General features: G+C 37.6%; 1 protein-coding gene across 6 annotated transcripts in view; it reads left to right on the top strand.

Moving 5' to 3' along the window:
- NAV3 (neuron navigator 3) overlaps positions 1-23,929 on the top strand; it is a 267,108-nt gene that overhangs the window by 150,275 nt on the left and 92,904 nt on the right. For all 6 annotated transcript variants that reach the window (XM_065630337.1, XM_065630330.1, XM_065630320.1 and 3 more), the window contains 3 exons: positions 5,814-5,922; positions 6,324-6,707; positions 10,009-10,128. In XM_065630337.1, coding sequence (XP_065486409.1) covers positions 5,814-5,922; positions 6,324-6,707; positions 10,009-10,128 — 613 coding nt within the window. The remainder of the gene's footprint in view (positions 1-5,813; positions 5,923-6,323; positions 6,708-10,008; positions 10,129-23,929) is intronic.

Below are 23,929 nucleotides of genomic sequence, written 5' to 3'. Positions count from 1 at the left end.
CCTAGAACAGGTCCTTTATACTGATATCTTAGGTAAGTCAACTTTGGTTTGAAATCAGAAAGGACAGGAGGAGACCCAAGTGTTAGCACATATCTGCATGAAACAGATTTTTTGATCTTGACAGTAATTTCACAAGACACAACTGGGTTTATTTGCAATAGTATGCAAAAATAGGGTCTAGACTCTTCTTCCTTGTTTGCTTCCTCTTACCTCTATAAACTGTATGAAGACAAATATCTAAATCACTTTTGATGGGTGCATAGGCAGCAACAGCCTGTGAATAATTGAGCACAGTTTGCTTATCTGTTTGAAAAAATAAGGTGAAACATTTACGTGCTATTAGTTTCCTTACAAATAATTTAGTTTTAATGACATTTGTTCTCATGAATCTAAAATTTAAATCTTGACTCCAAGCTCTGGTTTAGATAGAAAATATCTCGGCCTACCTACAAACTGTCCCTCCAGTAAGCTTCCCCCTTACCCCCTCGCTGATACTTTCATCCATATACATGGAATTGTGAGTGCCAGGGTTTCAGCTTAGTTTAAATAGCCAGTTTAGTCACATCAGTGCATGCCAGTGAGCATTTGAAGTCCACAGCCATAGGTGCTTCAAAAGGCTTCTGTGTTACTGGCTTCGCTTTTCATCTCTCAGCCCTTTATGAGAGTGCTCAAAGTGTTCATTTCCAAAGCTTTGTTCTTCAGCCAGTCAAACGGTTGAAGTGGCGGCTCGCTTTTCCAAGGTTATGTAGCGGGTGTCTGGCCCGGAGGCTACTTGCTGGTGGATATGTGAATCCTGATTGTGTTTAAACATTCGGGATAATTTTTTGCTGTGTATGTAGTGTAAAAAGCTATCATCTCGAAATAACAAAGAATAATATCTTCTCTTTTTACACATACCTTTTATTACTAGGCTGTTCCAGTATGCTGAAAGGGGCTTGGTAGCAAAGGAAGCTGAGCTCTCCACTTGCTCCTGCCCCTCTTCAGCTGTGTGTCACTGAGCAAATCCATTTTTTCTTGTGAGCCTCAGTTTCCCCATCTGCAGAGTAACACTTGTACTTTCCTTTGTGAATAGTATTAATATCTAAGAATGCACAAATCTCCAAGGAACTGATTATTACTTGTAAATCCTTTCATGAAAATCAGACAATTAATGAAATTATTATTCTCCTGTTCCTATGCTTTGTGCTGTAATTACACATGCGGAAGTACTGAAATGATTATAAATAGTATTATTAAATGTGCAAATATGGGTGAGCTTCAAAATTGTGAATGTAGAAGTTTAACCTAGAAGATTAATGATTTCTGTAAAATGTTTACTTAAATTTGCTATGTACATACCTTATACAATGGAAGAAATGAATGTGTTCTCTAGAAATTTGTTGAAAGAACCTGTTATGGTTCACTGCTAATAGGCAAGAATCTGGGGACAATCTTTTGGAATACTCATGTTTAACATATGATGAAGCTTATAGTGATTTGAGCAGATTATATTTCATGGAGTCAGTAAAATACTTACATGAAACTTTCTTGTAAGGGGAAAATAATTTGGACAGAATATTTCAGGGCATCCTGCTTTTGGTCTTTCTTGTCCCAGTCTCTCCATGTATGAAATAGAATAGTGTTTCTTCAGCCTACAAACCAGAATCACTCGAGATAACAAGCTAGGAAGCGTTTCTAATATGTTAGGTCATGTAAATATGGACAGACTCTATGCTGGCAGCGGACCATAGCAATAAGGAACAAAGTGCCTGGGGAGACTGGTCTCCCTTTGAACCCATACATTGTGTCCCAGTCCTGCTGCAATAAGCACCATAGTGTTTCTTCTAGCAGGTAGGCTGTAGCTGCCTTTCAGAATTTAAAAACAAACAAACAAACAAACCCACGAACAGCATTGATTCATCATCCCTATCATCCTTGTACAGAAGAAGGCTTGATCTAGATGGGGAGCCACAGTGCTCTCCTGAAAGTGGAGGTAATGTCAGATGCAAGTTTTAGGTCTGAGGATCTTGCACTCTGTGCAGAAAATTTCTCAATCATCATGTTCAGCTGTTTGTACTTTCTGACTTGTTCATCCATGGTACAACATGAGTCCATTGATAGAGCCTTAAGCAAAGGATGGAAAGAAGAAAGAACAATTCTTTTAAAAATACTTAATAGTTACACTTACAAGGATTTTGTATGTAGTACTTTGTAGTATTTTAAAATCATAAAACTCCAGTTGTATCTTTTTTTAGAAAAAAATGGTGAAGGGGTTTTGAAATTACCCTTTGTGTCATTGAGAGATCAAAAGAGATTAGGCCTCGAACTTTTCACCTTTCCAGGATAGAGTAACACCACTTCTATGCTATAATTTGTCTGAAAGTGAAAAATTCTTCTCTGTGAAAATATATTTTGGCAGTTTGCCATATATATGTACCTTTTTATTTTGTATTGCAATTATACCTTAAGGCTTTGTTATGCTGTTTACTGTACAATATATATTTAAAAAGACAGTTGTTGTCATTTTTGCTACAAGAATTTGTAGTGCTAACATACAGCAAAGGACAATTGATAAGGATAAACAAGGAAGGAAAGGGCAAAGTCACTGCAAATATGAAGTATATTCAGTTCCTCAAATAAATATAAAGTATTGCCTTGGCTTTAATTCTGCCTGCTTACACCCTGGAATTTGTATTTCTGTGTGTAACAGAAAATTGTCTTATACCAACATGTTACTGTTTCACCTTTGGTTTTAGGCAGGCAGGTGCCGGATCCTGGGTCTCCCCCATATAGGTGTTGTGGCAGGAATGTAATGTGCTCCTGGCAGTGAATTTGCGCCCATTTGGTGAAGAGGAGAAAGAAAAGGGCAGCGCCAGTGAGGAACTGAGCACAGTGCAGGAGCTGCCTGGAGGCAGGCGTGGACAGTCTGCCTGGGAACTGTTTGGGCTTCCAGCAGCAGGTTTAATCTAACAGGACTTAATGGTCTCCAGCTTTGCTTTGGCGTGAGCCCTTTTGCCTTCCGGGAATCTTCAGGATGGTGCAGAAACCTCTGCAAACAGTACACGGGACCCATGAGTAGGTTGATAAGCAAGGTGCTTGGTTGAGCATTTTGAGCTTGAAACACAGTAGCGGTTGCGGTAACTTCAATCTGCATGTGAACATTTGCCTCCTGCAAGGTATTACATGTAAAAATGCACACATGTAGTTTATTTTATGTAACAAAAAACAAAACCAAAACCAAACAAAAAAGTAAATGGGCATGCCCTTGGGGTGTGGCTTGAGAAGATGGAGAGTTCGATAGCAATGCTGAGCTTGTATCCCCACTTCTTGTCTCCACTCTGTCTGCTGTTGACCCCACTGTCAGTTCCACAGTGCCAGCCCAGAGGTTTATGGACTGCTGGACCATGAAACCACTGAAGAATTGATTTGGAGTGATAAACAAGCAAACAGCAGTTCCTGAAGGACGGTTTGGCTTCAACAGAGAGGACAGAAGACTTAAGCAGGGTCAGGGTAGATGGGAAAAACTCAAACTGGCATTTCTGTTAAAGCTAGCTTAACGTTGAGCCACAGCTTCAGGGTATATTGGCTACTACCATGCATCATTTGCCTATCAGGGAAGAAAAAAAGCATATGTGGATTGTAAATCAAATTATTTATTTCCGTTTAATGTCAGGAACTGGGATTTTTCCTCAGTACCAGCAGAGTGATCAGGTATTAAGATCTGGGCTGCAGAAGAGGGTACAGTAGCAATTCAGTTTATCAATGAGCTCAAAGTCTTCATCTTTTTTTCAAAACTCAAAATTAAGGAGCTTAAGTGAACCATTCTTCAAATAAACTTTTCTTCTGTAAATTGCCCCTTATATTTGAAGTAATTGTCACTATATATGTTAAAGCAATTTAAACCCATGCTTAGAGTTCTACTGCAAGTCCACCTTACTATATTTTTCCCATGCCTTCAAACAGATGTTGTGTTGAGATCTTTTTGCCTTATCAGGAATTTGTGTGTGTGTGTGTGTGTTTTACTTTTCTGGAATACTTTGTTATATATATAATTTTCATTGTTTCCAGCCCCATGTTGAATATTTCCCAGCTCTCTGTCCTATGCAACTTTTCTAACTAGCTCTACATTAAATTCTCCTTCCTGTTTTTCCCATTTTTTCGACTCGCAATTTTTTTCTTTGGGTTTTGTTGGTTTTGTTTGTTTGTTGTGGGGTTTTGTTTCCATGTTTGTTTGGTTGGTTTGCCACCTTGTCGAATGTCTTCTACATGCTTTTTCACCTGTCTCTCTCACTTGAATGGCATGCCATGCTTTTTCTCAGAGACTTCACTGTTGTTGAATTTATATATTCTGTAAACTCACACACAAACCTGTGAGGAGTAAAGGTGGCAACAGAACGAGGAATACAGCAACTTGAAGATAAGTGTCTGCATGTGTATTTTACATTTTACAGATGTGACATTTTATAGTGATATGTGGTATTTTGCCTCTGCTTGGATTTCTGATATTGATTTTTATATGATGTTGAGTTTAAATTCACCAGACTATCTCTTATTACATGTATTCAAAGATGAAACAGATTCTTGATGTCATGAAGATTCCAAGATTAGAGTAAAAGCTTGTTCTGGATGAGAATGCTGAAATCTAGAGTTAAATATTAGAGATAATTTTAGAGGATGCCCAATATCATTCTTGATAATAACATTTCCAGAATGAGAACTAAAATTACATTAACAAGGTAAGGTATGACATGAAATTTAACAGTGCTAGAGTCAAAACAAAATTGCTTGCACTCCATGTTTAGCATTATACACATAAATAGAATAATGATGCTTCTTGCCAGCCTTCTTTCAAGCAACAGATACAGGTCATGACCAGAAGCAGAACACCAGCCTTGAACAAATCAGTAATTTTACCATAGATTTTCTTTTGAATTTCTCTTATTCTCCAAGAGAAAAATGAACTAAAATTCCTTGATATATGGATATGCTTAGAAAACATGCATTTCTGTATCTTCATATATAGTTTTTGGAGGTTGCTTTGAGGCTTATTGCATTTTCCTTTTGTAACACATATAACTTTTTTTTTCTTCTGTATTTTGTTGTTGTTGTTATGAAGTAAACATGACAGAGGATGTTTGGTGAAGTTCTGTGTGCTTTGCTATTCAGGAGATGAGACTAGCTTCTCATAATGGATCCTTGAAGGCTGTTAAAATCTGTAATTGTGTAAATGGCACATCTACTTACAGTGTTCCGATTTTTATTCCAAGAAGAATACTTTTTTATCCCCTATGAAGAATAATCTCCCCCTTCAGGAAACCATTACATTTCAGGAAAGATGCTTTATTAAGTGCCTGACTTAAAGAGTGCTTTGAAATAGCCTGGATGTTAAGTGCATACTGAAGAGTTGTTGTAGCAGTCATCCCACTTCTTTCCAGACACAGATTTACTGTGGTTTTATTTCCTACCAAGTCATGTAAAATGTCAAGGAGGAAGAAGGGGCTGTGTAATGTATCAAGTGATCTGGGGCTGCATCGTGCCTTGATTACAGAGGATAAAAATCCCAACACTCTGAGTTTCATTAACAGATTTGGGCCCTGACAGAGATACTTCACCAGGTTTCTTTCCAGTGGGTTTTTTACATACCACATGTTACTTATAAGCATGTGTAGGTTTTATTACCGAAAGGGTGAGGTTTTGTTTTTAGAAAGATTAAAGGGACAGGCCTATTTGCAATCAGATGTGTGTATTCTCAGCTGTGTATACGTGTGCACTTTATTCAACCTTATATGCTCATGTGCACTAAAATTTATGTTGGTTTTATTGTTTTCTTCCAGGGGAAGACCCTGAAACAAGAAGAATGAGGACTGTAAAGAATATAGCAGACCTGAGACAGAATTTGGAAGAAACTATGTCGAGCCTTAGAGGGACCCAGATAAGTCACAGGTATTTAGGTTTTGTGTAGACTGCTAAAAATTTGGATTGCAGGGGAGTATTACTAGTTGCTGAATGGATTAGAAGCTTGCCAGGGAAAATTAGCCATGATGCTAGCCATATTGTTTGCTAGACTGACTCGACAACTTAAATGTGACTTTAATATACTTTATACAGTCATTCACAAAAATAGTTATTGTTTGATATACATCTGCTTAGAAACCTGTAAAAGTTATTTTAGGTTATTTTATGAGTACAGGTTATTATATACACAAACAGATGTGTGCACCTGGAGAAAATCACACACACAGAGAACTTTTTGAAGAAATATATATTCTTCCAGCTTTTGCTTTTCCTTCTTTCTCACGAACAGAGAAAGCACAGTTCACTGACTTCTCCATTTTGTTTGGCAGCACATTGGAGACAACTTTTGACAGCACTGTGACAACTGAGGTGAATGGCAGAAGCATACCAAGCTTGACAAGCCGGTCCACCCCAGTGACCTGGAGACTAGGGCAGGCCAGTCCTCGGCTGCAGGCAGGAGATGCCCCGTCCTTGGGCGCTGGGTATCCCCGCAGCAGCGCGAGCCGCTTCATACACACAGACCCCTCGCGATTCATGTACACCACCCCGCTTCGCCGAGCAGCTGTTTCTCGCCTTGGAAATATCTCACAGATCGACATGAGTGAGAAGGGAAGCGGCGATTTGGACATGTCCTCTGAAGTTGACGTTGGTGGCTACATGAGCGATGGGGACATTCTTGGGAAAAGCCTCCGAACTGATGACATCAATAGTGGGTAAGTAGCATTTTCTCCCCGCTTGAACTAAGGCAAAATTGGCAGGTTTAATAGGATTTTTTGTAACAAATATTGGCACACAAGTAGAAGTTGCATCATGGTTGCTACATAAAAATATACATATAAAAAAAGAAAAAACCCAACCCAAACCAAAACAAATACCTAAGCTGCCAGGGATTTTCTCAGCTGCCTTCAAAAACAGTTTATGTCCTATAACATCAAGATGACTTTGCTGTCGACTGTGATAGGAGCACAGGTACTTCTTATTACTTACCGGAATTTCTTAGTTATCTGGTAAACCATAATTTTACACTGCTTGCCCTGGGATGGGTCTTCTTTCAGTATTTTTATGTTTTATTTGAGATGGTAGATATGGTATTGGATGCAGCTGATGAAAAGCAGTTGCTGACAGCACTGACTTTGTTTCCACTTCAGATATTGTCTAGTGTAGTCTGTGTGATAGGCCTTTATTGCAATTTTTCAACTGTGCATATCATCTGAGCTGTAGGAATATCTTTTCATAAAAGATCAGTCACTCTCCTAGCATACCCAGGAGGAAGAATGACAATTATTTTTATTTTTGTTTGCTTAATCAGTTGATTGACTTTGGGGTACTGCATTCACTGTCTCGTTACTATATAACAATTTTTATATCAATCTCATGAACATGGGTCACTTACCTATGTTACTGTTTTATTCATGCTTAAATTACTATTCAATGCTGTTGTTGGCATCTCAAAGCTGTTTGATGGCTGAGCTAACACTGGCTTGAACAAAAGTCCCGTAGCATACATAGCCATGTCACACCACAATACTTCACTCTGTATAAATTTAGGACTCCTGCTGTCAATCTAGTCTTTGAGTTTGAATATAGCTGCGATTAGAGAATGGTGGCTGATGAAATTGGATATGATACGTTCCTAAGGGCAAGTGTAAGTCTATGATCAAAGCTCTCTCTGGAGTAGTGTCTCACCTCAAGCACCATCCAAAGATAGATCTCTAGAAAGAGCATAACTATAAAGAAAGCATATTCCTATATCTCCCTGCTGCACTGTCTCAGTGCTCTGTGAATGGAACACTGCTGACAGGTTGTCCACAGCACAGCATTAGCGGCTGTCAAGGAGGATGCCATATTCTTGTGTGCTAGAAAAGGGAAAAGATATACAGAAAAGGGAATACTTAAATGTCTGAAGACCTTTTATCATAAACAAAGTATAAACGCTGCGTTTAATGAATGCACGGGTTTTTTTAAAAATTTTAAAAAAAAAAGATAGGGAATCCTTTGCTGTGCTGATGAGTTATATTAATTAGCTTATCACATTAGAGAATGAATATAGTCATCTTGGATGACTTTTCTTTGCATCTGTAATAAGGATGACTCAATAGAGAATAAGTTGCAATGTGCTCAGTTAACATTTTTAGGTGCAGTAAATGTTAAAAACAAGTTAATAAGCTCAGAAAATTCAGGGTTCATTGAGGCATGTAAAGTCTTATCTCCTTCATGCCTCTTCCATTTTCAGTTTAATTACTTTAAACACTTGGGGACAGGAATGCAATAGTAATTAGAATTTAGTGTGAGGAAGGCCTGTTGCACTTTTTAAGTCTCTCTGTTTAGACCTTACTTATAGAGGAAAAAATCCGTATAGATTGGATTGCATTCAAACCACAGCTAAATTTAATATGCAATTCCAGAGCCTTGGAATCTACTGCATAATTCACCCCTAGCTAAATAATCTGTCAAAAAGTCTAAATTTTGTCTTTAATAAAAGGATAAATCTACTGTGTGAGTATGACTGTTAATTTACCTTTCAAAACAAATCTGAAGTTACCTTCTGCACCCTTGGTGACATGTAGATCAAATCTTACCAGTGCATAAAATGCCTCAGAGATTAGTTGAAAATGAGCAAACCAGCCCTTTGTGTTTTAATGCACTTGAGGTTACCTTCATCTAGATTGCCACCCAGGACACAATTGGAATCTCAATCTGTGGGAGTGGAGGCTGGTGCTCCTGGGCTGCTGTATTAGCACTGTGGTCTCTGGGACAGTTGATATCAATTAAACCAGCTCCCGGAAGGAGCTGGAGGCTGAGGGCCAACAGAACATCTGGAGCACCAGCGGTGTCTGTGTCTGCCTTGGCTTGTGCCTGGGAGTCTGTAGAGTTATTAAATGTTTGTGTACTTGGACACACACTTCAACTGAAAGATAGATTTGAGTGACACCATTTCATGGCTCAAGGAGAACTTATGTTAAAGATTACTTGAATTGGGAATGAACTCCAGTAGATCATTTTAGCCATCGTCCTAGCATTGGGACTAGATTTATTTCAGCAAGCTTGTAAATTAACTTTGAGCAGGTTCACTGAGGTATACCAATTTTTTTTTTCTCTGTATGTATACTTCTGCGTTAAGTGCCATACATGTGCATGGTCCTTCACAAATAAATTTGTGCAAACTCTGCACTGGGATGTTACACTAACGCTACCAAAAACTACATGAGAGAAACATAAAAAGCAAGAGTCTAGGAGGGAAGACTCTTTAATGAACGGTGGTTTGAGAAAATAATGGACAGGTCTTGAGAGTAGGACAGGCTGTGGTACTGCTTGGTTGAAAGTGCCAAGACCTCCCATAGAGATATTAAACTGTAGGTAGGCATTCCAGCAATTATTGCTGCCACTTGAAATTCAGAAACTTTTAGTGGTTCTCTAGTGAGTAAGCTGCACTATACTGACTCTTCAATTCATTAGTCATTCGTTATAATGTGAAGTGATAGGAATCAAGCTAGAGGAACACAGATAGAAACAGATTCTTAAATGTCATTGTAAGGGCTTCAGTGGATATCTCTTTCATATCTGAATGAGTGCATCCCTGCTGGGACTATGGATTTGGATTCTCAATTTATGTTCCCATTTAGATGGATGCTACTGGTTTTTTTTCCTTTTTTTTTTCCTTTTTTAACTGGAGTTATGCTTCTTGCATCTTGTGCTATTATTTAACAAAACTGCAGTACCTAAAATGTTCTTAAAATTTTTGAAGATACTTGAGGGTTTCAATCTAATTATGTTTTAGTAAAACAAGTTGGCCTGTAAGCCATCACAGAAAAAGACAAATGATCCTAGAAAATAGGCATATATCTGATCTCCCTGTGCTGGGCACACCAAGTGAGAATATTTGGTACAAGTCTACCATCTAATAGTGTAGCCTGTACCTTAAACATTTGAATTCCACAGTCCATTAACTTTAGAGTGAAACATATTTGCCAGATGGCCGCATTTTGCGCTGATTGACCACACATTTATTTTCAGGTACATGACAGATGGAGGACTCAACCTATACACAAGAAGTCTGAACCGAATACCAGACCTAGCTGCCTCTCGAGATGTCATTCAAAGAGGGGTTCATGATGTAACTGTGGACGCAGACAGGTAACAGTGCTTTGCTAAGTAAAAAGCTCTCTGAGCTTTACAGGTATTTTTTGTTCTTCATACATGCTAATATATCACTGTTTTGTTCATAAGGAATAGTAAGAGAAAGCAAGCTGCTGAGACTGCTACTTTTCTGAGCACAAAATATGCCTACTACGACAATGAGTGGGGAAATAGTAAATTACTCACATGGGAAAGGGACTTAGAAAGAATTTGTTGTTGAAGGTGTAAGAGAAAGTATTAGGAACCCCAGACCTTATTTGCAATCTTGAATCTCTGAAATGGCACATGATTTTTACAGATTACCTTGTCAACTGATGGGCATAGGGAGGATCCACATGGTCTCTAGGAAGCTTGCGTGTGCCTGATGATGTGGGTCAGAACATGCATTTGGAGTTGGCTGGAACCAGAATCCTGGCCTTCTCTACCTGTTTTGCCCTCTGTGGGTGTCAGAAGAAGGCAGGGCCCATGAGCAGTGGGAAGCGAGAAGTGAGGTTATATCCCATTGTCTATGCAGTGTGAAAAAAGAAACAACATTACCATGCCCTTGTACGTGTAGGTATGTGTGTGTGAGCATAAAAATGTGCTCCCACTAGTACTCCTGCAGATTAGGCAAGTGTTTTCTGTTTCATTTCCTCGAGCTTAAATAGATTCATATTGGTGGCTTGTATCCATGTCTGAGAAATAAAAATTCATAACCCAATTTTTGCAGAACTGTCAGCTCTGAGGTTTGGTCAGGCCATCACAGAGATAAGTAGCATCTGTGAAATTTGGCAGTCTTCAGTTTTAGGGGGTTGATTTCAGTCCCATCTTTTTAAAATAAAGTTTTCTTTAAGGAAAAATATGTATTTAATCAGGAAAGGATAAGAGGTTCACAGAGCAACTCTGGTTTTACAACACAGTAAATTAGTTGAAGAAGTTCTAGGATATTAACCTAGATATGACATAATTTTTACTTTTCACCATTTTCTGGTGAAAATATATCTGTGACACAAGTCAGGGATAGCCTGCATTAGTCGAACACTGCATCAGGCTAAAGAAGATAATTTTCATGTAGAGAATCAGTTACTTAAAAGAGAAGATTGCTTTAGCTGACATATCGTTTATTGACCTCACAGAAAAAGCCTATTTTAGCTAGCAATTCAAATGAACACGGCCTGGTTCTGTGGAACACAAGCTTTGGCATGATGCGAAGACCAGAGAAAATGTACAGTAGGCGTTTAAGAAAATAATTTGGATAGAACTCAGGCAGTAACAGAAGGAGAAAATGAGAAATGAGATGTGGGCAGAAGGGACTTTTGTGGAGCTCTGTATGTGAGAATAAGAACCTTAAGCTCAAAGTGGGAGAGAGGGTGGAAAATTTAGAGGTTGGGAGTCATGTAATTAAAGACAGAGAATGTCGCTAGCGCCCACATTTTTCTATGCCTCTATATCTTTTTTTCACCTGGGAATGAAGTTATTAGAGCTGTTCCCACCACGCTGTGTTCACACCCAGGTTTCAAACCACGCATGTTTCCCCTGGAAGAAAAAAACGTCCAAATTAAGGCATTTTTAATTTTTTCTTAGTGTTCCTCAGCTCTGGATGCCACTCAAACACTTCGCGTTTGTTTTGCTTTGAAGTGTTATTTAGTAATATATGTGTTAATTTGTTCTATATAGTGTGCAGGTACATAAATGTTTTGCATGTGAAACCATGGGGATGATATTACCAGTTCTCAACTAATGAGATTGTCCAGCACTTCACAGTACATAAATCTGCTTTGGTCTGCTTATACAACTTTGACAGACTGGCTAAAAATGTTGTACTAAAAACTGCTCTGTTGTTTCTGAGTCTTTCATCTCTGAGTGTATTACTTGCCAAGTTGTGGAATTCAAACTCGTCAGGAGATTATTTTGGGCCTTGAGTGAAAAGGTGACCAATTTTATGCAAGATACAAGGCTTTTAAAAAAAGAAATTCATGTGTATTCAAGAAAGATTTATTTGATCTCAACAACTAAAATCCCAATGTATTCCATCCTCACTGTGCGTTTACAAACTGCTCTTGACATTAGCAGACTGCATGAACAAGCCCCAAAGTCATATTTTAGCTTAAAGCTTATAGATATGAAGTAGGGTTTACCCTGTAATGACTGCTTTCCCTTACACAGAGAGTGAAAGCAGAACTCCTGTGCTCTTCTGGACCCTCTAAACGTGATGTCGCCGGACATACTATACGCTATCATGTCATTAAAAACTTTATCGTAATGCACAGGCATGAGGAATTTAAATTATGGATGTATAGACAATTCTGGCATTTTCTGACCTTTCAGTGCTTGATTTTTACAACCTTAATCATGCTTTGTTGACCGATTTTTTTGTGTATAAGCGTAAGTTATTCCTTGAAGCAGCAAAAAGGTGTTTAGGAAGTGGAGAAATTAAAATATTTTTATGAATTCTTATGATAACAAAACACATGCTTGCCAAAATAGTTCACAGAAATCCTGTAGAAGGTCAAACACCACACACACATATGTTTATGCTGATCTTCAACAGTGCGTGACATTTGTGGTATGAAATCAGGTGGTAAAAGCAATACAGATTTCTGACACTCTCGCTTTGTTTGGCAGGATAGGCTTTGGACCTTCGCAACAGCATGAGTACCTGAGATTTTGTCTTCTCTCACATAGCATTTTAGATCTTATTTTTTCTGCTCTGAACAAAATTAATAGGATTTTTGTCAAAGCTTCAAGGCATGCCTTGCCACTGGTATGATGAACTTCCATGAATGAAGTTAATTCTCTCCTCTATCATTCTTGTAGATATGTGAAGGACATATGCATTTTCTCTATGGTATCATTAGTATAAGCCTTTTTCATAATTGGCATGGTTTGCCCTGGCCTTTCTGTTGTAAAGGACTCTGCCGGCAATTCTGTGCAGGCAGAAAAAAAATGATATGCTGCAAATATTTGACTTATATTATCAGTCAGGTGAGAAGTTTCTGTATTCTGTCCATCACTAGAGCCAACAACATTAGCTGACAGCAACCCCATGTTCTTCACAAAAATTGAACTTGGGTTTTCTCTGAAAAACTAAATTACAGCTCCTGCTGTATTTTTTATATTTTAAAACTTTTTGTGAGCTGGCAGTACAATATTATTCAGATAGGTGGGCTGACGATATCTCTAAGGGTAATGTCATTTCTGGCAAATGTATACTTTCAGACTGATTCTCATTTCAGGGATAAATCAAGAATATTTCACTGAAATTAAGGGCATGGAACTGGTGTAAAAAGACAATCAGCTCCCCAGTTTGATTCCACTTGAAATTTATTTCAGATAGTACTTGCATCTCCACTTCTTTGGTGAATGCCAAAAAGCAAAGGGTTGAAGGATCTCCATGCGGAAACCTAGCTTGAGAGAGCTCATCCAAATAATAATATTAAACTGCTCTTTGAACAACTTCATAAAAAGTTCGATTAATGTATGTAACATAAACCAAGGCTTAAGTGCTGCTTGCATACTGCCCTGGAAAGCATATTGGTGTAGAAAGGAATACAGCATATTTGCTTGTTCTAGGGAAAGAATTGTAGTGGTTCAATGAAAAGCTGAAGGGACACTGGCAGCATCAGATGTCAACAGTTGTATCATTCTTCTTTTGTTTATCTTTTTCCTAACTTGGACTCTATTTTTTGGTCTATAAATGTCTATTCCTTGCAACTGACCTTCCTTCAGATACCATAAGAAATTAATTAGAGAGGAAGACACATTCTCTGCAGCGGGTGTAACTTGGGATGTACGTGGGAGAGTTCTCATTTGTATGATATTACTTTTCATTTTTTATTCTGTCTTCCTCCTCTACAATCTATCATTTGCCTTCTGGGACTCTTAGAGGGAGTATTTGAGGAGCATTCTTGGAGTTCAAAACCCTTTTCAAAGTAAAATGAGCCAAAAGATATCAGGCATGAGAACAAAAAATGAATTATGTTCTTGGAAAGAATGAGGTTTATTGAAGAGTAAGTTGCAATGTTTGCAAACTACCCTGTGTTGTCCATAAAAAATTGTTAGGGAAGTTTAAACAAGCCATTTTAGAAGAAGATATATAATAGCTCCACCGAGTTCAACCATTGTCCTTCCACCCCCTATACCTGCTGAATTTAGTGCACCACATCAAAAGCCACATTTTCCTTCACTTTCATCAGTCAACAGTCAACTTAAGTTGTGCAACCAGTTTCCCCTCACATCCCTTGAATGCACTATTCTTTTTTTTTTTTTTCTTCACCTTTTCTTTGGGTGAAACCCAAGGCTTTAAAGGTAGCTTATGCTGCTTATCGTGCTTTTATCACGATCCACTTCAGCTACTTTGCTCTTGCACTGAATCTGAGCCCCCGTTACACAGAGTTCTTGTGGACAGGGAGCCTTTAAAATGTTTCCACCATCTGTCACATGTGCAGAAGATTTGGCAGTTATCTCGGACTAGCTCAGGCTGGCCTGTTCGTTCTCAGCCAAACCATAATCAGCATAATACATTATTAATTATAATTATAATAAAATAATTCCAGATTTTGCCTGCAGTTTATTAACTAACTTCCTGCATGAATGACTGTAAGTCTTCTTCTGGTGTTTGTCTGATGAGCCTTGAGTTGGAATATTGTACTTTCAAAAAAGGAACTTTTCCAGAGTTCAAATGACTATTGGTAGTATCAGAAGAGGCTCAGAGACATCATGAACAGTAACTTAAAATCATAATATAATACAATGCCTGTTCTCATGCTGTAAAGTTTTGGCAGCACATTGAAATAGTTGATGTCATTTGGAATTTAACCCTTTGGGATGTTGTTCCGTGGACAGGCATACTTAATGTATTGCTTTTCTATCCAAATGCTTCTGTATAATGTGTATTTCAACACCGCACTAATGCTGTGCTTTCTGCTGTGTGTCCCTGCAGTTTGGTGTTGATGTGATGATCACTGTTCTGCCATGTTGCAACTATTACCTGTTCCCTTTGCTGCCTCTGGTAGCGGAGTGGGATTTACTATGGATAGTTAAAGGCGTTGTATATAGCATAGTGTTAGTGATACTCACTGTGTGCACACATTCAGCCCTCTGCCCTTAGCTCTGTCTCCCAGCATTTCAGCTGTGTCCAACTCTGAGTACCAGTGTCTATGGCAATAATACAAACATTCATCCCACAGATATGAAATAAGGAAACATAAAACAGATATACCTGTTTCTTGCTGACTAAGACTTTCTTGGGCAAAACTGAGTTTTGCTACAAATCGACTACACTGTGTAGGGAGACTTCCTATACCTTTACATCTGCCTTCACCACTAAGTATGTCTGTGATTGCTATTCTGTGTAGAACATAAAAAAGTCATTATAGACCTTAAAGTCAGCATGGTTCATCCAGTCGTGTGATCTGATATAATTTTCCTATCTGTGAGTTTATGTATTAGTAGGTTCTTAGGATACTAAAAGAATTATGAATATCTATACCTCACTGTTTTTGCAGCTAGTACTCAAATATCTCCAAAAACCGTAATTAAGGAATCTCTCTTGAGAAGCACTTTAAATTTTAAAGAGTTTTTACTATTGTTGCTCTCTTCCATACTTTTAATCTTCTATAATTTCTTTTCACAGCTGTTGCTGTTAACATTTTCCACCATTTACTTTTATTATTCTCAAATGATCCCGCATTTTCATAATCTCTGGTGTAAATCTTTCCTCATTTTGGCATCTGTTAGGCTATCAAGAAAGTTACTAGTTAGTGGTATCTAGTTCAATGTGTGTCTTGGTTTTTATTTTTTCTGCAAACTAAGGATGCTATATTTGAGTATCTAAAGCATAAATGCATGTGTATCCGTGCGGGAAGAGCAGAATAATTGCGTCAAAAGGAGCACTCCTGGTTTTTTGGCTCATTATGTTGTTAAGTATTCAGAATCCTTTGAGGATAAATACCTTATTTTCAAAGGCATAATGAAAAGCAAAATTTTCAGTAACATGTTTTTGTACAGCACTATTAATTTAGAAAGAATGGTATCTGAATTGAGTATGACTTTGTTTCTGGTCATGATTTCAAAAGTAAGGATTTGGACAATATAGAGTCAGCAGAGCAAGTGGACTCTGATCTAATTTTGTGAGATTGTCTCTTTCCTTAGTGGTTTTAAATATCTATAGAAAATGCCCATAGAACCACAAACCAAAACATGGAAACATTTAACAGCTGTGTGAGTATTTAGGTTCAGATACTTTATTAATATCAGTGACATAAGCAAACTGCATTGTTAGCGTGCTGTCATTAGTGTGTTAAACTGTCATGATCCTGCCGCATCATGTCTGCAGACACATTTCTTTGCACCCAGCTTACATAAGGAAACGACATTCAGAAAAGGCAGGAGCGGTGCATGGCAGATGTTTTCTTTAAAACAAGATCGAGCTGCAAGTGATTATGTGAAATGAATGACAAATCAAGTTTTCTCTTTTTCATTTCTTGTCAAGTGACAGAAAAAGGGACAATATCAACTAATTTCTGTTTATATGAAAAAGAAATTCATGGAAATAAGTTTTTAAACTTTTGCAAGGAATGGAAGTGAATTACATTCTCATGTGATGCTAAATGAGCTGAGCATATAGTTTGCTGTAGGGTCATTGAACTCAAGGCTGGTGGTTTACAGCTGACACATTTAACATTCTTATAAATCTACTTTTTCAAAGTGGGTGGTGTGGAGCTAGGTATTAATGTCATGCAATCTGTTTGCATTCTTTATTTCTGCTTATCTTGAAGTTTGGTTCAGATAGTTAAAATTTACTTGAAGTGAGGATGGACTTTATTGTGTGTTAACAGATTGCTAATACTTCCCATCAGGAAAAATGCAGATGGTTTATTTTCATTGTAATCTTCTTCTGCAGGGAGTACCAATGTATTTGATAATAACTATCTAAGATGGAGTTTCCAGTTTCAGCAGCAGTATCATTTTGGTCTACTTCTGTACTTCATTGTTATCAGCAAAGACTGTTGTACTGCCTCCTGTGTGTTAGTACAAAACATGGCCAGCAAGATTAAAATCATTGCCCAAAATACCCCAGGCTTGAATACAAAATTAAAGAACTTGAAACTCCCGTGTGATACATATTTGAGTCCTGAAGTCAAGAAACATATGAATGTCTTGATTTGTTTGATGGCTGGAAGAAAAAATGTTATAATTTTATTCTCCTGCATGGCTATTAAAAAAATCATATTGAAATTTGCTATAAAATAGGTGCAATTGAGATTACAGTTCTAACATTAGCAAACATGGCATATTTTAGACGTATGCTTCATGAAACTCAATATAAAAAATGTGATTTTGATAATTTAGTGTTGGAGATGCAATAGCTTGTGATCACTAAGTTGTCCTTCCTTCTAAATTGCCTCAGAGAGACCTACCTCCTTGTGAAGTAAAATATTCTTGTTTCTTAAGTCATATATTAAAGAACTTTTTTATAGTAGCTACTTCACAGATTGAGGTTGTTCTTGGTACATATATATATGCATGCTGGGTAAACAAAATATATGAATTAGAAGAATGTTCCAATTAACACGTTCATAGAAAGTAATTCGTTCGTAACACTATAAAGATCCTTTGCCTTGGATTTATTAGGCATAAGTTCACTTTAAAGAACATTTTGATTCAGCAGCTTCAGCAGACCTCTAAATAAAACGATGAGAAGCATGAAAAAAATGGAGAGCGACATTGTGGTGAACTTTTTTGTACCCACAGGAGGCAATGAGAAAGGGGTAAAATGATCTGCTCTGACAGCTACTTGCTGTTGCTTCGTCCACCTGCTCTTCCTCCTACTTGGCAGGTGGACAAAACAGGTAGGTGAAAGGAAGGATAAATTTAAATTAAGCTTAGCATCTTAAGGGTGGAAGTGCACATTTGCTGCTTGAGCTGTATGGCTGCCTGCAGTGCAAAAGAAGAAAATTGCAAGGTTTTGACCCTTTCCCTTGCCATGTGCTGCACTTGCAATAAAACAGTATTGCTCTCTGTCCTGGGGCTGCAGGAAAGCAGTGGTGTTCGAAGCATTTTGGATTGGCAAATGCATTGCAAGATAACTTCATCATTAGTGGCTAAAAAAGATAGCTGGAATGTAGCTGAACCCTGGTCATGGGTTATCTATTAGAGAGAATGAAAAGAAGCATGTATCTAAAGCTGTGCAGGTTAAAAAACACGGGAGACTTTTATTTTCTGGAAAAAAAGAAATGAACTTTCAACCTTGTAGGCTGGTTGAAGACAGTGTTCAAAGGGAGAGAGCATGAAGGGAAAGCTGGGAAGGACACAGCGTGGCAAAAAAACTGCCAGCCAGTGCAGAGAATACCCCTCACAGCGGGACACTCGCTGCAGAGCACAACATATGTTAACTTTCCTCTTTGAAAAAAAAAAAAAAAATCCCTCTGTTTGCTTGTATCAACATTTTACCTATAAATCTTCACTATGTCATCTCTGAGTCTTCTTTTGATGGAGTGAGGAAAAGCCGATCCTCCCTCTTCAATCTGTTCTCCAAGCGCCGTTGCGGAGGCTTCCTGCCCCTCCTGAGCCCCTTGTGACAACCTTGGCTCCGCACAGGGAAATGTTTGGCGCAGCAATGTGCTCGGAGTTTGTTTTCTTTTGAAGTTACAGCACTAATCTCATCTGTATCTAATTGTTAAAATAGCAAGTCTTCAAAGATTTCCTTCGTAAACAAAAGATTGTCATAACAATTTAAGCAGGATCAGATGTGTAAACCTAAAGAGTGCAACCCTGAACGCACTTTACAGAAGGTTTTTTTACAAAAGGATACAGCGTAGCTTTAATTCAAACCTACTTAGTGGCTTGATTAATCTAAAACACATTATTTGAATAAAACTTTAAAAATAGCTTTGCCTAATTACAATTTGCCTGAACAAATAAGCTTTTAATTTGTTACCTGTGTGCATTAGCTTTAATGTCCAATGTGATAAAATTTCTCTTATATTCCTTTTGTATGCATTATGCTCAGGATCCATTTCATACTGCAGAATAGAATATAAAATGGCTGATAGCCCTATTAACTGCTGTGTAGGTAAATTCATGAAAGTAAACATTACTGCCATTTAAAACGTGTATATTTGGAAATAATTGCATTGCCCCAGGAGGTACAGTAAGTGACAGAACAGGTGTTTGTGATTCTTCAAAGTGCTTTATCTAGAAATAAATCTTACTGATATAAACTAGAGTCTTTTATATTATAATATCCTGTCATTTTTGTTCAGACACTCAGTATTCTGACTTAAAAGTGAAATAAAGATATTTCAGATATATAGGATTTGAACCAGTTTCTGGAAAGGAAAATAGAGAGACAGCAAACATTATGTTGTGTATTACATATCTTTGGACTTTTTGTCAGTGAACAGATTAATACTGGTAGCCAGTGCCTAAAATCTGAAAATTTGCTGATTCAAGCTAGAAATTCACACACACTGTTCGTAGCAAGATTGCTAACTTTAGGAACTAGTAATGCAAAATAAAGGTAGGATGTACTTATCTTGATTTTTTTTTTAAATAAAGCCTGAATCCTTCTATAAGATACTTATTGCCAGATTCAAATACCAAAGTAGACAAAATCTAATGAGTAGTCTGTGTCTGGGATGACTGGAGGACATGTAATACTTTTATGAGAGGCAAATGATCGATAAAGGTGTATAATCTTCATGACTCATGAACCACCATCTGGAGGCTCTTGTCTCTTTCTACTAACTGTACCAGGAACATAGCTAGACAGCTACCTTTTGGTTTATGTTAAGATGAAACATGTCTGTTTCAAAGAATGAAAAAAAAAATCAACAAACAGCTGTTGTTTTTTTTTTTAAAAAATAAAAGAAATTCTAGTGGAACACTGCAGTGAAATGACAAGCCTCTATGTAGTTACATCAGCCACAGCATGACATGACATACTGTCACCCAGGGATAGTCCCAGAGTGGAAGGCATTACCTTCCGAGAGATTTAGAAAGGCTTCATTGTAGGAAAAACAGTTTCTGTACAGCATAGCTATTGAAAGAGAAATCATTATGTGTCTTTGAGGTTAAAAAATTATTCTTTTTTCTCTTTGAGTTAAAATCCTTCCCCTCCATGAAAAGAATTGCCTCAGTGTGCCACATATGACACAAATCTTTTGATCGGTAAAAAAATAACCAAATTGGCTCTATTTTACAAGTATTTTCCCTTTGTTCAGGCTAGAAATAAATTTATAATCCCCTGTTTTTTACATCTTTCTTTCTCTTTCTTTAATCATTTAAATTAATGATACAGCAATACCTTTGAGAAACAGGCGAATATGAAATGGATAAGCTCAATGGAAAAGCATGTAGGAAAAATATTTTTTTGTATATTAAAACTAAAGTCTGTTGCCAATGACAATTTAGAGCCTTCTAGATAAATTGTGAAAGCTAATATCTTAACTAGATTTTGAATAGCTGTCCCTAAACAGCTATTTTCCATAAAATTACCTATCATCTTTTCATTTGGAGTGATTCTATTGAATTGGCATTGTGGGAAACTTGAAGAAGACTGGGCTTGTGTCATTCCAGCCTGCCACTGAATTGCTGAGTAATCTTAAGTGAACCCCAAGAACACTGACTCAAGTTCTGCAGATTTCCAATGCGGGCAGTACGAACAGCCTACATCACAGAAAATTTATGATAGATGGTTTATTAATTTTGCATTGCTGCTTTGGTGATATTTTGTCAAATTCTTGGACCTGCTGCAGTTATTTGGTGCAACTCAGCATAAAGGCAATAAATCCTGAAGGAAGCTGGTCAGCAATGCTATATGCAGTACTGGTCCTCAGTGTGTAGTGGGTTTGACTAGCGCTTACTCAGGGAATCATAACTTTTTCCTTGACAGGAGCTCCATTTCTTTCACTAGCCATGACTCTGATATGAGGGAGAACTGAACAATGTGATATTTGTTGTCTTAAAGCTGCAAGTATCTTTTCCACCATACCCCGCTCTGAAAACTTTAGCCTCCATAAAAATAACAGTGAAACCCAAATACCGAGTTCGTTTCACTAAGTATTGAATTGCCAAAGGAATAAGTTCTTTCAACTTCTCTTTCAAGAAGGTAGCAGTGCTTTCCTGGGTTCACAGCTGTGGCCTTGACATAGGTAATTAGGATGTCAAATTGCTATCAACACTTCAACTTTTTAAAATTAAAGGAAAAGATGAAAAATAGTTTATTCTTTATTTTTCAGTAAATCACAGGTTCTGAAATAAATGTCTACCTTGATAATATATCCTAAGTAGCATTAAGAATTAATCACCAGCTGCAGCTTCTTAAATACAGTCTAACTAAAGGGAGCTGTGTGGGTTTTTTTTTTTTGTGCATAACCTTTCTAGAAAGTGAATATTACTTATAAAGCTAACTTGAAGGGTGTCTCCTGCTTTCCAACCTCCTGCCCTGTTCACCTCACCATCACCCTTGTAGTGGCTACCCCTAGAGGAAAAATCATAATGACATATATGCGGATATTCACTTAAACATTTGAAAGAGCTCTTGTGAAATTTTCTTGGTATGGTATGAAACAATCTACTGGCTGCCCTATACTACAGGGTGTTTCAAAAAGATGGACCCAATTTCAATAAGAATCGTATACCTATATTGGTTCCATTTTTTTTAAACACCCTGTACATGGGCAACCAAAGCTGCCTCCCATCAGTCTCATGCTCAAGGAAAATACACAGAGGATATGAAGTCATCTTTTTTCCCCTCTCTGGTAGCTGTGATGTTTTAGACCAGTGTCTTAAAAATGAGGATTAATTATCAGTGCCATGCTGTCATTTGTATAACGTATCAGAGAACAAAGGACAGTGTTGATTTGTATGTGAAATAATTCATATATTTGAGAAGAGACTAATTGAGACTCCAAGTTAATTTCTTAGGAAATTCTGCTGTTCATGCCACAAGTTTCAGGGAAATGACCTTGTCTTGAGTAGCAGTTTTATGTTTTGTTCCTGTTATTTCAGTTGCATTTTGCGAGAAGTTGGGATAAAAGTCCAACATAAATCCTAGGAAGAGTAAATCTAATTTAAGTATCTCACATCTGGATGTATATGATTTGTATTTGAAAACCTGAGCCCAGCTATCAGGAAATAAATATGGTTTAAAACAAAAAAAAAAAAAATAGAAGAATTTAGGAAAAATAAATAAGAACCTTTTGATTAAAAAAATGAGGACTGTGAGCAGCTGATAATTTCAAGATGGCTTGCATTATAGAGGTCACAAAACTGTATATAAAACTAGATTTTCAGGGGACACTTTAGATTTCTACGTGTTTACTGTTCATCTAGGCAAACAGAAATACACCTGAGTGATCTTAAAACAACTGAATCTTCCATAGTTAGACTTCTACTTTATCTTCAAATGTTTTTCCAAAATATTGTTTGCAAAAGTGTGCCATAATGTAGAGATTATGTTGGACGTGTTGTCAGTTCTCGCAGAGTGGTACATGATTAGATCCAAGAACTGGATGCTTAAGTTGTAGATTTAGCAAATTAATTTCTCTTTTCATTTGACCCTGGAGAATTCCCTCAGGAGAAATTTGTAGATTAACGTACATGTCAGAGAAAAGCTTTGCTCTTTAAGGAAAGTCAGTTAGACACGAATCTTACTCTTCCTCTCTGTCTTTTTCTTTTCCTAATAGGAGGATAAACACCATTAAGTTGAGCCACTATGATTTTAGAAGATGTGTATGTGTTTTTACTGGAATGATCATATGATAATATTGTCAGTCTGTAGGATATTTTCTGAGCCTAACGTTTATTATATGCATTTTAATACTTGACTCCAATGAAAAAGATTGAACAGCTCCTACCCAGAGCCCCCCATGATACTTGCTTTCTTGTGGGTCTCTAGCACATACCCTACATGCAATATTGTACTTGCCATTAAAAACTTCCCAAAAAGGATCATATTAGCACACGGTAAATTTTCTTTAGAGTTGGCCAAAGAGTACTCAAAATGATTTAGTACTTTCCTAAGCAGTTCTTCAAAAGGATTGTACATTAAAAGGGCAGTCAGAATGTGGTCAGGCAGAACCTGGAGCAGGAAGCTTCCAGAGACACGGCAGAGAAGGGACTTCATCGTGAAGAAAATGCAAACCGCATTACTAATTATGTACCAAAGGAGAATTATGATACGACCACTGTTGGGATGCTCTCAAATTATTTTATAGGCTTTTGACTGAAAAGAAATGCAAGTATTTCTGTTGTGTCTGGTTTTGGCATGGATGCTATGGCTTCTTTTAGAGGAATATGTTCAGCCCTTTGTTGCAGAGGATGTTGGTCAGGTGCAGAGAGAGACCTAAGTGTCCCTGTAATGCTGCTGGCAGCTCCGAGTGATCGGAGAGCTCAAGCAGAGGTGGTGTGGCTCCCTGAGCTTCATGCTTCAGCTCTTGCCAGCTGCTGTGTGCAGCCAAATGGTCCCTCGAGAACCCTCTGAGATGTTCTCAATTAGAAGAAGCATTTCACTAATCTTATCCCTGGGCTGTGAAAATACAGGTGTGGCCTGGAGACATCAATGTGTTCTGAGTGCAACTGGGATGGAACCAGACAATTTAACCTGCAGTAGTTGAGCATGTAAAATTTTAGCCAGATAAATGAGATAAAGGAGGAAAACTGTATTAAATCTAGATAAATCAGTGCTGTATTGTGTCAGGAATGAAAAGACATTTATCAGCATAGTACTTCAGAGTCATATGCTATAGTGGCAAAAAAGTACTGTTAGGTTTCCTTTGTGCTGCAGTTTCAAAGTTCTCTGATATATATTTAG

The sequence above is a fragment of the Caloenas nicobarica genome, chromosome 1 (genome assembly GCF_036013445.1).
Source record: "Caloenas nicobarica isolate bCalNic1 chromosome 1, bCalNic1.hap1, whole genome shotgun sequence".
In the NCBI taxonomy this organism is placed as follows: Eukaryota; Metazoa; Chordata; class Aves; order Columbiformes; family Columbidae; genus Caloenas; species Caloenas nicobarica.
Note: the sequence above shows the minus strand (reverse complement) of the source record. Positions and strands in the feature narration are given on the sequence as shown.